The sequence below is a fragment of the Perissodus microlepis genome, chromosome 13 (assembly GCF_051167445.1).
Source record: "Perissodus microlepis isolate ML-2025 ecotype Zambia chromosome 13, ASM5116744v1, whole genome shotgun sequence".
Lineage (NCBI taxonomy): Eukaryota > Metazoa > Chordata > Actinopteri > Cichliformes > Cichlidae > Perissodus > Perissodus microlepis.
The window spans coordinates 27,717,586-27,732,807 of NC_140473.1; the positions used below are offsets into that span (position 1 = coordinate 27,717,586).

At 37.6% G+C, this 15,222-nt stretch overlaps 2 protein-coding genes across 2 annotated transcripts; one reads left to right on the forward strand and one right to left on the reverse strand.

Annotated features, from left to right (window-relative positions):
• Positions 1-2,174: 2,174 nt before the first annotated feature.
• Positions 2,175-5,284, forward strand: LOC146375283 (uncharacterized). Its single transcript, XM_084949265.1, has 2 exons — positions 2,175-2,337; positions 4,560-5,284. The coding sequence occupies exons 1-2, from the start codon at positions 2,175-2,177 to the stop codon at positions 5,282-5,284; spliced, it is 888 nt and encodes a 295-aa protein (XP_084805391.1).
• Positions 5,285-6,690: 1,406 nt separating this feature from the next.
• LOC146375284 (solute carrier family 22 member 7-like) lies at positions 6,691-11,815 on the reverse strand. Its single transcript, XM_084949029.1, has 10 exons — positions 11,429-11,815; positions 11,125-11,228; positions 10,764-10,918; positions 10,478-10,646; positions 10,207-10,327; positions 9,239-9,348; positions 8,866-9,080; positions 7,503-7,611; positions 7,103-7,309; positions 6,691-6,754 (listed from the first exon to the last, which is right to left on the reverse strand). The coding sequence occupies exons 1-10, from the start codon at positions 11,813-11,815 to the stop codon at positions 6,691-6,693; spliced, it is 1,641 nt and encodes a 546-aa protein (XP_084805155.1).
• Positions 11,816-15,222: the final 3,407 nt, after the last annotated feature.

Sequence of the window (15,222 nt, forward strand, 5' to 3'; positions counted from 1 at the left end):
TTCTCATTTCAAGTCAGAGTTTTTTAAACCTGCTCTCTGGAATATAGCCCCAGATCCTAGCTGGATAAATGTGTTTGCTACATGTTCAAGTGGTTTCATATTCTTGGCACACTGTTGTAAAATGTTGGCTAGCAAGTGTCTATCTATCCTTCCTGTTTGTAGTACTGCAGGCCATTGTAGGTCCATTCTAATATCAAAACGGCCTCTTTAAAAAATATTCAGTATGTTTTATGACACATATTACACTATTTCAAATGCTTTTGGTGCCAGAAAATGTTAGTATGCCCTCCTGTATGAAGTCAGCTTGCTTTTTTGTCCTTAGTGAGTTCCTGGTACCAGCTACAGGACATACAACAGGAGTGTAAAAGTAGTTTTATATCTCAGCTGCCTTAAAAAGGAAAAACTGGAAAATGAAATCTAAAACATTGTGCAGAAGAAGTAAGATATGCAAGGCTACATCAAACAGATCAGATTAAGAAGGGAATCATTGTTCAGTCCAGGTTCCTGTTCAGCTCCTGTATATTTTACTCTGATGCATAATGTACAAAGAATTTCTGCTCACATTCCTCATTTACATTTTTTCTCCTGCATAGTCACATAAAGTAAAAACCTTTATCAGGTTGTGTAGCTAATACTAATCTAATGAACATGAGATTCCATTTATTGTTATTTAGCACATGTGAAAAGTTTTGTTTTAGGTCTTCTATCAGATCAGTTTTAGAAAGAGAAAAATCATTATTTACCACTTTAGCAGGTTAATAATTTGTTCTGTCTGATCACTTTTGACCAGATTATAGCCCTGAGCCTTAGAACGTCAAAGAAAAAGACAAAAACAACAAAAAGAACATTTAGAAAAACAAAGCAGAAAATATGGCAGCATTTCAAACAAACAAAAAAAACCAACAACTACTATTTTAGGAATTACAGTATTTTAAAAAAAAATCTGAATAATTTGAGGGTTTTTTTTGTTTGTTTTTGTTGCGTTTCCTGTTTTTTGGTCTGTTTTGCCCCTGTGAGTCATATATTTGATATAAAACAAACAGCTCTTTAAGGCAAATAATCCTCCTGGGTAAAAATAAAATCTAAGCTCCTCCCTTTAGAAATAAAAAATAGTGTGACACAAACATACAGAAATAAAGTTTACATACAGGCTGTTAAATTATACTGATATCAGTTTTTAATGCAAATCTTCTCATCCTGCTGTGTCACAGACACGAACACCAACAGAGGAGGCTGAGCACATCCACGCCTCATTCAAAGCAGCTTTCTGATCTCTGTTGGGATCGTGAGGCTCAGCACAGCAGCAATAAACAGCTTTGTAAAAGTTCCATGACACGTAGATTCACAAGAAGACTTAATTCACACACCAGACATGTTACTCAGACACATGGTGTCTGACATTTTAAGACGGAACTGACATATTTGAACAGTTTTTGAATTTAATCTGGAAAAAAGGCTGGGATCACACCTGAAGTGGTTTTGACGCATGGCAGTAAACACGACACACACCACAGGTAGGACATGAAGAAAGTTATTAAAAATGATAAAAATACAGTCTGTCCTTTCTCTGAATTCAGGATTGCAATGGACGTTTTTAGGATGCACCATTTAGTTCCATTATAATCTAGACCTCAAAAACCGGGTAACTCTCACTCAGACGTTCTGGATGGACAAGCAGCACTGCAGTGAAACAGAAAATTATGTAAATGTGGGGATGAATTGTCTCTTAAACGATCTCTAAACTTAACTCGCTTCTCTGCTGCTGTCATGTTGGTATGTTCCGTCAGTTTGATGACAAATATATATTTATTTAGAAAAAAAATAACCGTGTTAACAAAAAAACATTTTTTTTTCTTAAAAGGAAATGTGCTTATATTGAAATAGAGTTCAAAGGTCTCATATTAAATTAAATGGGAGCTCAGTGCATAGTTTAGACAGAATCGTGGATAGCTAAGCACTGTTATTCGTCTATATTGAGGTTTGTGTTTAAGGGCTCACATGCACATATCTGATGTGTTTATCTGGCACATTAAAAATGATTTTGTCCTTGTGTTTTTGCATACTGCAGTAGGTGGTCACTACAGCCTGCTGCCTTCACAGCATCACCTCTTTGATCATCTAAACAGCTGAACACATAAAGAGCTGCTGTGCAGCCTCTTATGGCTGACAATAACATGGTGACAATAGCTGTCCCTGACCTCATCATTTTCACTGTTAATGCCACTAATAACACCGCCACCAATGTCCACTTAGCCAAAGTGATGAATTGGCTGACCTTCAGCCTTGGGCTGCCCGCCATTGGACTCGCTCTTTACATCCTCAAGAATCTCTCCAAAGGTTTGTCTTCTCGGTGTTTAAATATGTCTTGTGATTAGAGTACAGCCTTTCAGAGCTAAAGATGCAGAGGTTTGAGGTAGACATTTTGGCTAAAGCTGAGACAAAGTTGGCACTAGCAGTGTGTGCAGCACAGGATATGTTTTTTGTTTTGTTTCATTCTTGGGATTTTATCACTGTGCATCACTTTAACCCCCACTTCTAACTGCTTGTCACCACTGAACACCTTTTTCAAGTGTGGCTAATGGAAACCAAAGAAAATAGCCCCTTGGATCTAACATGAATTGTCTTTGATTACTTTTACCTCAAAAACTGGGCAGATAACAGCTTCTGGGCACCTCCTGCGCATCCTGCTGGACACTAGGAGGCTGTAAAGATTTCATGTCTTGCTTCCAGCAGTTGTAAATTTACACACAAGGTAACAGTTAAATGTAGACAATACAAATTTGTTTCTTCACCCTGAATATATAGCCACTATTATAAATCTACTGAGCCACTAGACAGGTAAACCAAAGACAGTGGAGACAATTGTATCATATCATCAAAGAGGGATAAGGAGGCTGAAAATAGTGACATTTGTCTTCAGGAATGCAGCGTATGCTCCCAATAGGTTGATATCACAGCTAATGTGATGGCAGCAGCAGAATACACTGATCTAAATGGGACTGCTTACTGATGGCACCGAAAAGGTGCTAGACCTGAAACAAAATTCAACACAGACACATGGAGATAAACTCTGGGTCTCTGCCATCATAACAGCCTGGCTGATAACCTTCAGGAATACTTCTTGTACCAGAAACCTTCAAACTGTTAGGTGTAGAACACATGCCTCACAGAATGTAAAAAGAAATGAGAAGAAAAGCAACAAGCCACTGAACCACAGCAAAGGAATCGTAGGCACAGACAAGTAGTGGCTCTTAACACACTTTAAACAAATAGCCCAAATTACTGGTGACTGTGGTCTACGACATGCACATTCAGTGCAGAAGGGGTGATTAAATGCTGCCTCCTAAAAGTAGCCATCTGAATGAATGTGATATTTTGCGCTGTGGCGCATGCATTTAGAGAGGAAGCGTTAAACCTTGTTTAAGCCTGCTGACGACTAACTGTTATCAGATGTCCACAGGCAAAGTTTTGTTTAAGCTACTCAGCCTGTGCATCTGTTTCAAATAACTATGTATTTTTTTCATTGGGATGAATTTGATAAACTATTTGAAGATCATCTGAAATTACTCAGAAATCTATGCTTATAACAGCAAACATCAGTCTTCTTTTCCCTTCATTCCCCAATGACCTTGGCCACGTCTCATAAGTAATCTGCAGCTATACAGTAAAATACAAGAAAGTAATGTGAACCCTTTTGAACAAAAATATCCACCGCCATAAACTCAAACAGAGATAGTGTGCTCAGACACTTCAACTGAAATTTTGCAAAAGCATGACAACAAAGTCATATCTGGAAGGACGTAAAGCCAGTCAAACGCCCCAAGATCTCAGCAGTCCAGTGAAGATGGAGACTAAACAGATTTCACTGTAGCACAAGAGATGTCATTTTCCCCTTAGTGGCAAGAGTTTCTGGTATGGAGGGCGATGCTGAGGCACCAAAACTGGGAGAGACACACTAACATCCCAGCAGCTCAATTTATTTGGATCTGTCTAGCCTTTCCTACCCACTCGGGTTTAGCATGCTGTTTTTCTAGGAAGTTGAATAAGGACAAAAACTGGAAGTACAGTATGCATTAGAAACACTTAAAAAGACCCCTCACTGGAGGGGAATCTGTTGGTAACACCTGTTGTTAGAACCAAACATGGTGAAGCAGTTTTATGCTTCTTAGTGCCGGAATTTTGTACCCAAGCATTGCTGCACACCATGTTCATTCTTGCATGGAAACAGTATTCACTGATGGCTGTGGCCTCTTTCAGTTGGATCACGTGTCCCATCACAAAGCAAAAATGGTTCCGGAATGGTTTGAGGTGTTGACTTAGCCTCCAAATTTCAAAGGTCCCAATCCAATCGAGCATCTGTGGGATGTGCTGGACAAACGGTCGCCAACGCTTCTGAATAAATATCTTCAGCACTTCTGTTGGATCAGCAAATAATGGATAAGCACCTGTTTCTAACAACATGTCATCATCTTGATAGGTTTTAGTATTTCCTGAGTACAAGTGAAGTATTTAATAGCAATAGTTCAGCAATTAATTTAATTTCTGTGTTTGTTTTCCAGGTGGGAATAAAGTTCCCATGCACGTCATCTTCCTCCTGGTTTCTGACATCATCAGTTTCTTCGGACGTCCTGATGTGAGTCAGAAAGTGGACAGCGGGTCCACGTTCTCTGCCAATCCCACCGACTTCATCTTATATTTTGGTGTCGTCTCCAATATCACCCTCATGCTGTTCATAGCTCAGGAGCGCCATCTCCAGGTGGCCTACCCACAGTACCTTGCCTGCTGCACCAGTATCAGGAGGCATCCCATAGTGGCCTTGGTGGCATGGGCTGCCCCATTCGCCATCCTGGCTCTCGCTGTGCTACAGTACAACCTCTGGTTCGCTGTGGCTCTCCTTGCTCCTTTCCCCTTTCTCCTCTTCTTTGCTGTGGACTCATGGAGGGCTCTGAATTGCTCCAGATCTAATCCTTCATCACCAGAGAGGAGAAGGACAGTGGTGGGCATCGGTGCAATCTGGGCCAACTACACTGTCCTCTATGTCCCTTTCATCCTCAACCTCCTTCTTGAAGCTCTGTCCTTGACAGAGGTGGTGAGCTATCTGGGGCTAGTGTCTCACCTGCTGCTCTACCTCAGCCCTCTGGTGGACCCTTTCATCTATATATTCATGAATAAGGGTCCCAAAGAGGTGCTGCAGGCACTGCCCTGCTGCCATAGGTGTAGTCAGAAAGAAAACATGACACCCACAGTGAACACTGTGTCTGAGACAGTAGAAACAAGACTTTGAAGAGGAAATACAGGAAATACACAAATCTGGCATGGGACAGTTCATAAGTCTGTCAGATTTCTGGAAGAGATTTTTAGTCTGAGGCATTTTACACAGGAATGATTCTGTTACTCTAAACTTGTAAAACTATAAACTACTGTAAACACATAAGACTGCAGTTATGTGCGGGCAAGGAGAAGAGAAATCTGATAGCAATTAGCTTTGGCAAGACCACACAAGTAGTGTCAATGAAAAGTGTCGGGTTGAATATAATTGGATGTTACAGGTCAGCTGGTAGCAAGGTGGTTGATGAGATGGTAAACAGAATGAGAGGCTCCATTCCAACACTGAAATACTGGATATGGAGAAATCTGGCTCTCAAATCCTTCCTCAGCCATACGAGCACATATGCTTCATATGCACAATCAAAATAAGGGTCACTGGATTAGCCATTGTCCATTATAACTGCAAAGCTACCAACACAGTCTACTCATCTATTTCAGCTTATCATAACGTCTCTCTCTATATCTGAAATGCTTTGTATTAACACTTGCTTTCTTTCATTGTCAATTTCTTTTTATAAGTTAGCGTTCCTTTTAAGTATATTTACAATTGTAGGAAATTGTTACCAGTGCTGGAAAATCAACTTTTCTTGCAGGAATGTGCACACACACACACCTGCATCTAAAGGGCAGCCTAAAAAGCGAGCTGATGGCTGTTCCCTTCAGGATCTTGCTGGATACATTTATTTTTGCTGTGTTCTCATATATTAGTTAATGCAAAGCTCGGTATTGCTGGATAATTGTAAAAAGTACAAGTTGAAATGTAATGAATTGTAAGAACATACCTGTCTGTGTTTACACTGAGCAGTAAGGTCACTTTTGATCACCTAACAGGTTGTTCTAATATTAGAACTGCCTCACATACATTAAAAATAACACGGTGAAGCTCTTCCATACATCTTGCATATGTTTTTTTAATTAAAAAAAAAAACGTATGCAAGATGTATATTCCTGCTGATTAGTACAGTTTTTAAGACCTCACAATACTTCTTGCTTCATGTACTTTATTAAACCTATAAATTTTATTGTACTTAGATTTTAATGCAGTTACACATCTATATTTTTCTCGTTTTCCTTTTTTCATTTTGTTTTTCTTTTTTTTTCAATTGTGTAAATATCAGTGGGGAACTGTCTCGGTATTAAAAAAGGTCCACATATAAAGTCTAATACAGTGGATAAAACTACTGAAAACATCTTAGTGTGATTTTGTTTTGGAAAGCAATGAAAAATGCATCATCTTTTAGATCAAATAAAATTGTAACTGAACATTGGTCAGTGCAATTTTTTAATGATATAAAAAATGACATTTATTCTTATTTTTACATTTTTGGTCAAAATCTCTTTTGATTTTGAATTCATTCTTCGTTAACCCAATTGTGACTTAACTTCTAGGAAAATAGGCGAGGATTCCTTGGATACATCTTTCTTTCTGAAATTAAAAAGAATGGAAAAAAATAAATACAGACCAACATAATATTTAAAATAAGTTAAATAAAACATCAGTAGCTCAACAAAAGGCTCAAAAGTATTTTAAAAATCACACAGCTTATATTTTAAATAATTTCACACACACACACACACATACATTATATATATATATATATATATATATATATATATATATATATATATATATATATATATATATATATATATATATATATATATATAGCAAATGTCCTTGTCAAGATTTACCAGTGGAAAAACTAAGTGATTAAAATTAATTTTACACATTTAATGTATTAATTTAATATATGTATTGTATTATGTCACCAACCTTGGATTTTCTATGTCATCAATTGTCTCAGGCAGCTTCACATTCAGTGTTTCTGGAAGAAGCAGAGCCACTAGGCCAGAAATAATGGCTAAAGAGCAGAGGATGATCTGAGGAAGAAGAGTCCACACATCCTCCAGCAGCAGGATGAGTGGAGCAATTGATACTCCCAGACGACTTACGAAACTAGTATAGCCCAAACCATTCTGCCTGATAAGACAGAAAATAAGTCAGAGGAAGTGAAACCTCTGTAACCCTGCTGAAGGCAGGCGAGTTTATAGATCTTAGGTGATCTTTACTCAAATAATAATTAACATCCAATGCCGGAATAATGCATAATAATCCTACCAAATAAAAAATAACTGGCATGGGTCAAGGGATTGGAAGTAAGTGAATCACTGACCTGGTCACGGTAGGGTAAAGCTCAGCGGTGTAGAGGAAGATGGTTGTAAATGAAGCTTCTGAAAGGCCTTTTCCAAGTGTGGCAACAATGGCACGCACGTGCCACAAATCTAAAGAGAAAAAAAAGGAAAAGAAATAGATAATAATAACAATCATTTACATTTAGTTACTGTGAAACAAAAGGGAAAACTGATCACTGCAGTATAAACTGCAGTATTTATTTTACAGCAGTGGTCTGGTAATCTAAGGATATAACATCTGTAAATAAAAGTGGGGAATGGCTTTAAAGTCTTACCAAAAAAGTGCCCTAAAAACCTGCATTCTTTCTAATGGCCAGCAGAAGGCTACTCCGATGGTTGTGAAAAAGAAGTCAAGTAGTGATTTCTTCTATTAAATATGTATTTAATTTGCTTGTAAGTTATTACTTGACTAAAAACTTAAATGATGACTAAACAGTCTCAGTCACAAAAATCTTTTAAAAAGTCTAATTTACAGTAAAAAAAATATAGTAATACTTCAGGTAATGGCTACATTGTGATTGACAGGTACCATTAAATACAATTTCGATGCCAAAACTAGCATACAAATTAATATCATAGTAAATGAACAATGTATGCTGGAAAAAAAAAACAGGCTAGCAGAAACTAGCAAGCTTGGTTAGCTGGGTCCTGTATGTTTGGAGTTTACATGTTCTCCCTCCCGCTGTGTGGATTCTCTTTGTGTACTCAGGGCAAATCCCAGAGCTTAAAGACAAGCATTTCAGATTAATTAGTGACTCTAAATTGGCCATAGATGTGAGTGTAAGTCAAAGGTTATCATTCTTCGTGTGTTAGCCCTGCGATAGACTGGTGACCTGTCCAAGGTCTACCCCCCTTCTCCCAAATATGACAACAGGGATACGCTCCAGCCCTGCGATGACCCTAAACTGGATGTGTTTTCAAAAAACAGAATGGATGGATGGCTGGATGGACAAATAGATGGATGTATATCTTCACAAAATGCCAACAGGCAAAATTCCCAACTCAAGCCAAAATCAGTGATCCACAAACGACTGGCTGTAAAAACTGAAAAAGACAAAACTGCATTCTTCCTCTTCCTGTAAAAGAGAGCACATTAAAATCTCACGGTATGATTTTATTGTGCTCTCTTTTACAGTGACCCTGTTTGGGTGAATGAATGCACCTGAAGTGAGAAGTTATTGGTTTCACAAAGATACCTCTGCTAATAAAATGTAATGGAATTGTTTAACTACACAAAAAATAAGTGCACTTTAGTTTTCACAGTATTACAAATAAACAAACCAGCCTGCAGTCTGTGTGGTTACAAAACTTCTGGAAAACAGGTAACAAAAAGCTCTCAGTGACCTTTGGGAATAAAGATGTTTATCCCGATGCAGATCCCTGTCAGTAGCAGTGTGCCTGATTGGCATTTCCTTCGTCCAATGATGTTGAGAAAACAATAAATTGTGAGCTTGGCAGGGACTTCAATGGCTCCATAGATAAAGTGTGTGAGGTACATATTCAAACCAAACCGGGTGATGTTCAAGCTGATTCCATAGTATGTTGAGGCGACTCCATACCTGCAGTATATAAAAAAGTATTTTTATAAAACCTACAGTATTCAAAATTCAACTATTGAAAAGAGATTTCTGATTAATTCAAAATCTCAGAGTAGTAGATAGAGGTAGTTTATGATTTATATAATTGTTGTTGGTATTGTCTTCATGCTGATACACACCAAACAATTCCAAGTAAAAAAGTTAACCATCTCATTCTCGGTGTTTTGACTAGGTGGAAGTACGTATAGTTTTTTGCCTGGTTTTCCTGGACTTCTATGTTGGAAAGAGTCTGTAGAAAAACAGAAATAATAAGCAGTTAAACATGGATATTGATTTCTGGGCTAAATCTAAATTTTTATTGGTTTTTTTGTTGCTATTTTAATATGTTGGTTCGAAACAGGTCTCTCTTGTAAATGAGACACAGAGTCTCAATGTTTTGTCCTTCAGAATGCTGAGGCACAAAACTCATATTGTATGTGTTGAAGAAGGTGATGAAACAAGAGGAATGACTGCAGTTTTAAGCGGTCTGTCAAGAAAAGTTCATTCAAGAACTCTGGAGTTTCACAAAGTATGGACTAAGGCTGATGTCACTGTATCAAGAGCCACAATCCACATCAAACCACTCCTGAACCAGAGACAAAGTCAGAAACATGTAACTTAGGCTAAGGAGAAAAAGAACTGAATCGTTGCTCATTGATACAAAGTCCACTGAACATCAAAGTTAAAGAGTGTGGATGAAGAGTGCACAGTATCCAAAGTGTGTGAAGTCCAATGTGAAGTTTCTGCTGTCTGTGATGATTATACAACTGTCTACCAAGAGATTTCAGAGCATTTCTTTAGTCTGCTCACAAGCTTTGTACGGATCCTGAATCTCTTTTCCAGTAGGAGCTGGCGCCTTCTCACAGTGCAAAACGTGTTAATATTTTTGCTTGATTAACCCATGCAACTTAACTTATGTACTTAAGTAGAATTGTCAGGTATCTGTACTTTACTTGAGCAGTTTTTTTCTGACAACTTTTTACTTTTACTCCCTACATTTTTAAACGATTATCTTTACTTTCGACTCATTTTCTTACATTTTCAAAATGGGCTTGTTAGTTTTGGTTTGACGTATTTGAGGGAAGTTATAAACGAAGCCCAGCCTTACCTCTAGTTTTTCTCTGGAAAGTTTTTGTCTTCTGTTGATGTTTGCACATTTGTCAAGATAAAACTGGGCCCTTTCCACTTTACCATTTGCTAAAAGCCAGCGAGCAGATTCAGGAATCCACCTACAATTATAATCATACAAAATAATCAACCATTAATTACAACGATTATACGTCAGATGTGGGAAATACACTTCCAAAAAATGTCATGAATTAATGTTGTTATGAATGAAAAACATCTGTTTTGTTCCCCTGCTGTTGTACTTCACTTACCACCAGGTTAGAACTGCGAATCCTAACGGGGCTGTAACTGTCATGGTCAACGTCTGCCAGTCAGTGAGAAGAAAGGCCATCCCAGCCAGCAGCATGTAACCTCCAGACCAGGCCAGGCTGCCAATCACCCCAATAGTTGATCTATGACTTATGTCAGCCCACTCAATGGCTGAAAGGTATGAAAAGTACCAAAATTAATGATTATTAGTTTATTGTTAATTATGAATTACTACAACAAGCAACATGTGATGTGTTAACATTTTTTGAAGGCAAAAAAGTCATTTACTGAGAACTACTGAGATGATGCTGATTCCTGTCAGTGAAAATCCAGTGAAAAATCTCAGCACTGCAAACAGTATGTAGGAGTTTGCAAATGTGCTGGAGAAGCTGAACACGATCGACAAAATGTAAGAGACCAGAAGCATGGTTTTTCTCCCATACCTGGAAACAGCACAGGAAGTACATTTTCCCATAACAACCTACAAAGGCCTCAAAGGGGTTTCACAAATGTAAAAGTACAGTCATGTTTTTTAAGTGTGGTTTTGACCAAAGAATTATCACAACTATTATTCCTTGTGCACGATAAATTGAACAATGGAAAAACAAATGCATCTCCAGGGCAAAGTGAACTGCTAGAATTGCCTTACTTATCACAGAAGAATCCAAAAGCTAGGGCTCCGATCATAACTCCAACGAAGAATATTGTGTTTGTGGTTTTTGTCAGGCTCTTTTTATCACAGACAAGGTTCCACTGGGAAAGAAACCCACAGAGGAAAGCATCATTTAATTTGATCCATTTAGATACTAGTTTCTTCTATTCAGGCCAATGTAAGGGTCAATATTTTTTTAAATAAAATTTGAATTTCATGACAGTCAATTTATGTCACACACATCTGTGCATGTTTTTTTTTTGCAATATTAGTTTTTAGTCGTACACTATTTTTACTGTACCTCTGTGGCCAGCGTGGAAATGAAGGTGGAATTGTCATAAACCCATCCACTCTGACACCAAACTGTGGGCAGGTCAGTGCGGTTGGAGCTGTTGGATAAAAGCTGAAACTGAGGCTCTGCGAACATCTCACAGGATTTCGGCTCCCCATCTTCTCGTACAGGAAGGCTGACAGTCAGTTTCTGCTCCTGAGTTAAATTTCTGAAGAGTTCTTCTGAAGACTTCTCCAACGTGCTAATGTCACAGTGGTGAGGGGGCACAGCAGCAATGAAGTTATTTAGTAAGAAGTGACAGGGGAGGACCATCCGCGAGGTGCACAGCAAGATGAGGATGGCGATTTGGAAACGCCCAAACCCATCGATTTCCTCGAGGATCGTCTCAAACTTCATCTTTGCTCTGCTTATGACTGCAAAAGTAAGAGGTTTAGAGTTAGTTTAAAATGTCAGAAAGTTAAAGATGTGAACATGTATCAATACAAAGACTGAGATTACTCACCTGCATAAAAAGCTGCATAGGGTGCATGCACTCGAGCTGCAATGTCCTCTTCTGAGTTCTCTGCCCCCTTTTATATGATAGGGTTGGATTTAAGCTCTTCAGAAATTTGTCTGGCAAACTGACTTGATCATTAACTTCAGGGTGACTTTTGAACGTCATTACATTGCAAAATATGTCAAAGTCCAAGTTGGTACTCCAAGTTACACATTGGAGAAGCTAGTACAAATGTGAAATGCCCCTTAACCCTCCTGCTACATGAATGTAAGGACAATAAAAGTTCACAGTTCAATAGAATGCAGATTTTAAGGCAAATGCCTCAAACAAGCCAGGCTGGTTAGTAACCCATCCACTGATAACCCTCAGCCACATTTTAACTTACAAGTGTTAGTCCTTCTTCCAGGAACAATTGAGCTTCAGACACACCCCACTCTGCATACATTTAGGACAGAAATGATGTAATGCTCGAGGGTCACTAGTCAGCAAATATGACAATTAAAATAACTGATTGGATAGCACTTCTAAGATATTAATTCTCTCACAGTTTACACCTGTGTACATTATTAAATTGAGTTTTGTCATGAACTGTTTTACTTCTCATCTGTTCCTAATGTATTGATGTAAAGTAAAGTAAGTAAAGTAAAATTTTATTTATATAGCACCTTTCAAGATAAAAATCACAAAGTGCTTCACAGAAGCTAAAACCTAAAAATAAAAATCAACCAAAAGCAAGTTTAAAACCACGGCCGGCAGCAGCAAAGCCAAACACAGGTGCCATCATACCGGAAGATGTTTCACCTTTTCTTCATTGCATAACAGTCAAATAACAATGTAAAAATCAGAAACAGATACCTCTACAAAAGAGTTAAGAAATACTACTTTAATTCACACAGATAAACGAAACATGTCAGTTTAATCAATTACAGTTTAACATGTCAGTTTAATCAATTACAGTTTAACATGTCAGTTTAATCAATTACACAGAATAGTACAACATGTATACATGTATACATTTTTTTTACTTGGCTACATGTGTGTCAGTGGATGTTTCAACCAACCAAGCTTATTTAATTATTTAAGAGTGTAGAGCAGGGGTGGGCAATTCCAGGCCTCGAGGGCCGGTGTCCTGCAGGTTTTAGATCTCACCTTGGGTCAACACACCTGAATCACATGATTAGTTCATTACCAGGCCTCTGGAGAACTTCAGGACATGTTGAGGAGCTAATTTAGCCATTTAAATCAGCTGTGTTGGTTCAAGGACACATCTAAAACCTGCAGGGACACCGGCCCCGAGCCTGGATGTGCCCACCCCTGGTGAAGAGCAACAATAGAGGAACTGCAAATGTTACAAGCAATTCCACTGTAGAACCATTTGCACACTGCACAAAAATTACTTTTCAGGTTTACAATTTCCTGCTACTTGGAAAATTAAAGAGTAGAGGCCAAAAGGTCAAATATCATGCAATTTGAATTTGAACTATGAACTATTACAGGTCATCGAATCACCACTGAATCAAAATTAAATTAATATTTAAGAAAGAGGGGGCCTCTGAAAATTAGCATCTACTTCACCATTTTTGAAAATAGTCAGAGGTTAAAATGGATTTGAGTTATTTCTGGTTTTAGTAAACAACTTTTGATCAAATAGCTGAACCACTTTTTGTGGCATTTTATATGTTTTTTCCCAGCTACAGATGTGAGAGACAGAATGTAAAAGTTAGCAGTGCCATGCTATCATGCTGCTTTTGTGATTTTTGTTTGGGAGTTGACCTGCGCAAATACGCATGATGATAAAACACTGTAATTTGGAAGCTCAAATTTGCATCAGCAAGATATTTCCTCATGTTCAAAACATTCTCCTCATTGAAATCATATCACAAACATCTGTGATGATTTTAAGCAATCTGGTGGGACAACATTTGGCTATGATCACTTGCAAACCTGTAAAAATCATTCTAAATTTGGGAATAAACATGTCTTCAAGCATGAGATTGTGTGTGTGTTTTTATGGGGCAAAAAAGTCCATCAGAGGCACAGTTCTTAATTGGAGTAAGGCACATGTTCTAAATATTTGGATATAAGTAAATACACTGTAGATATTTTCCACATCAAGTAGTAATAGATGAAAAAAGGGGAAAGCGCATAATTTTGTTTTGAATAACTTTTTGTAAGAAGAATTTAAACCATTAACTTACATTACTTAACTTACCTGCAAAAGCCTTGAGCCACTTTCTTCTTTGCTTCCAAGGAGCCAGAGTTTCTTGCGTGTTTTTAAAGTGTTCTTGAGAAATAGTTCTTCAAACTTTCTGAAGGTTTTTTTGTTTGCTTCTCAGTTAAGCCACTTACCACTGACCTATCAATCAATCAAGCATAAAAAGGAACCTAAACTCAACAGACAAACCAATGTTGAGAAGTAGAGCAGAGCAAATAAAGAATTATGCCTATTTTTTCTTCAACAAAACATATAAAAGTGACCATAGTGGCTTTTTTCATAAGAAGTTTTAAAACTGGTAAATTTGAATTGAAAGTGACATCACTGGACAACACCAGGGCGAGGGACTTTTTAGAGGGACTGTTTAGTTTTAAAGCTCTTCCATCCAGGTTTTACTTCAGTGCTATGAAGTAAAAATGGACTACATCTAGAGAAGAGCATTCCAGGGTGATGACCCGCAGTTGCAAATACAAGTAAAACATAACCATCCTACATAATTTACATTTGAGTAATCAATTGCTATTTGTCTTTTTCTTTAGCCTTTTTATACTAGAAGAAAATCCCACATTTCTTTTGATTTCCAGGGTTCTTATATTCCTGCTCTGCAAAAAGAGAACAATGCTACTAAAGCAAAAAGGGAAAAAATGGGATAAGCAAAACACATCCAAATTGGAAATGTAGTTAATTTTAGAAGTTTAAAAATGTTTACCTTTGTTTTTATTTTTTTAATGGCAATAATAGATTATTGTATTAGAATACCTAAAGAATTAATTAATGTATTAGAATGTATTAGAATACATCAAGTATTCTAATACATTAGAATACTATGTATTATGTATTATAATACATTAAGATTAGGCTTAAAACGTTCCTTTTCGGTAAAAGTTTCGGTAAAAGTTAGGGCTGTATCAGGTAACCCTGAATCATCCCTTAGTTATGCTGCAATAGGCATAGGCTGCTGGGGGACTCCCATGATGCATTGAGTTTTTCTTTTTTAGTCACCTTTTTTACTCACTATGTGTTAATAGACCTCTCTGCATTGAATTGTACTTCTTATTAATCTCTGTCTCTCAGGCACGTGCAGGGGGGGGC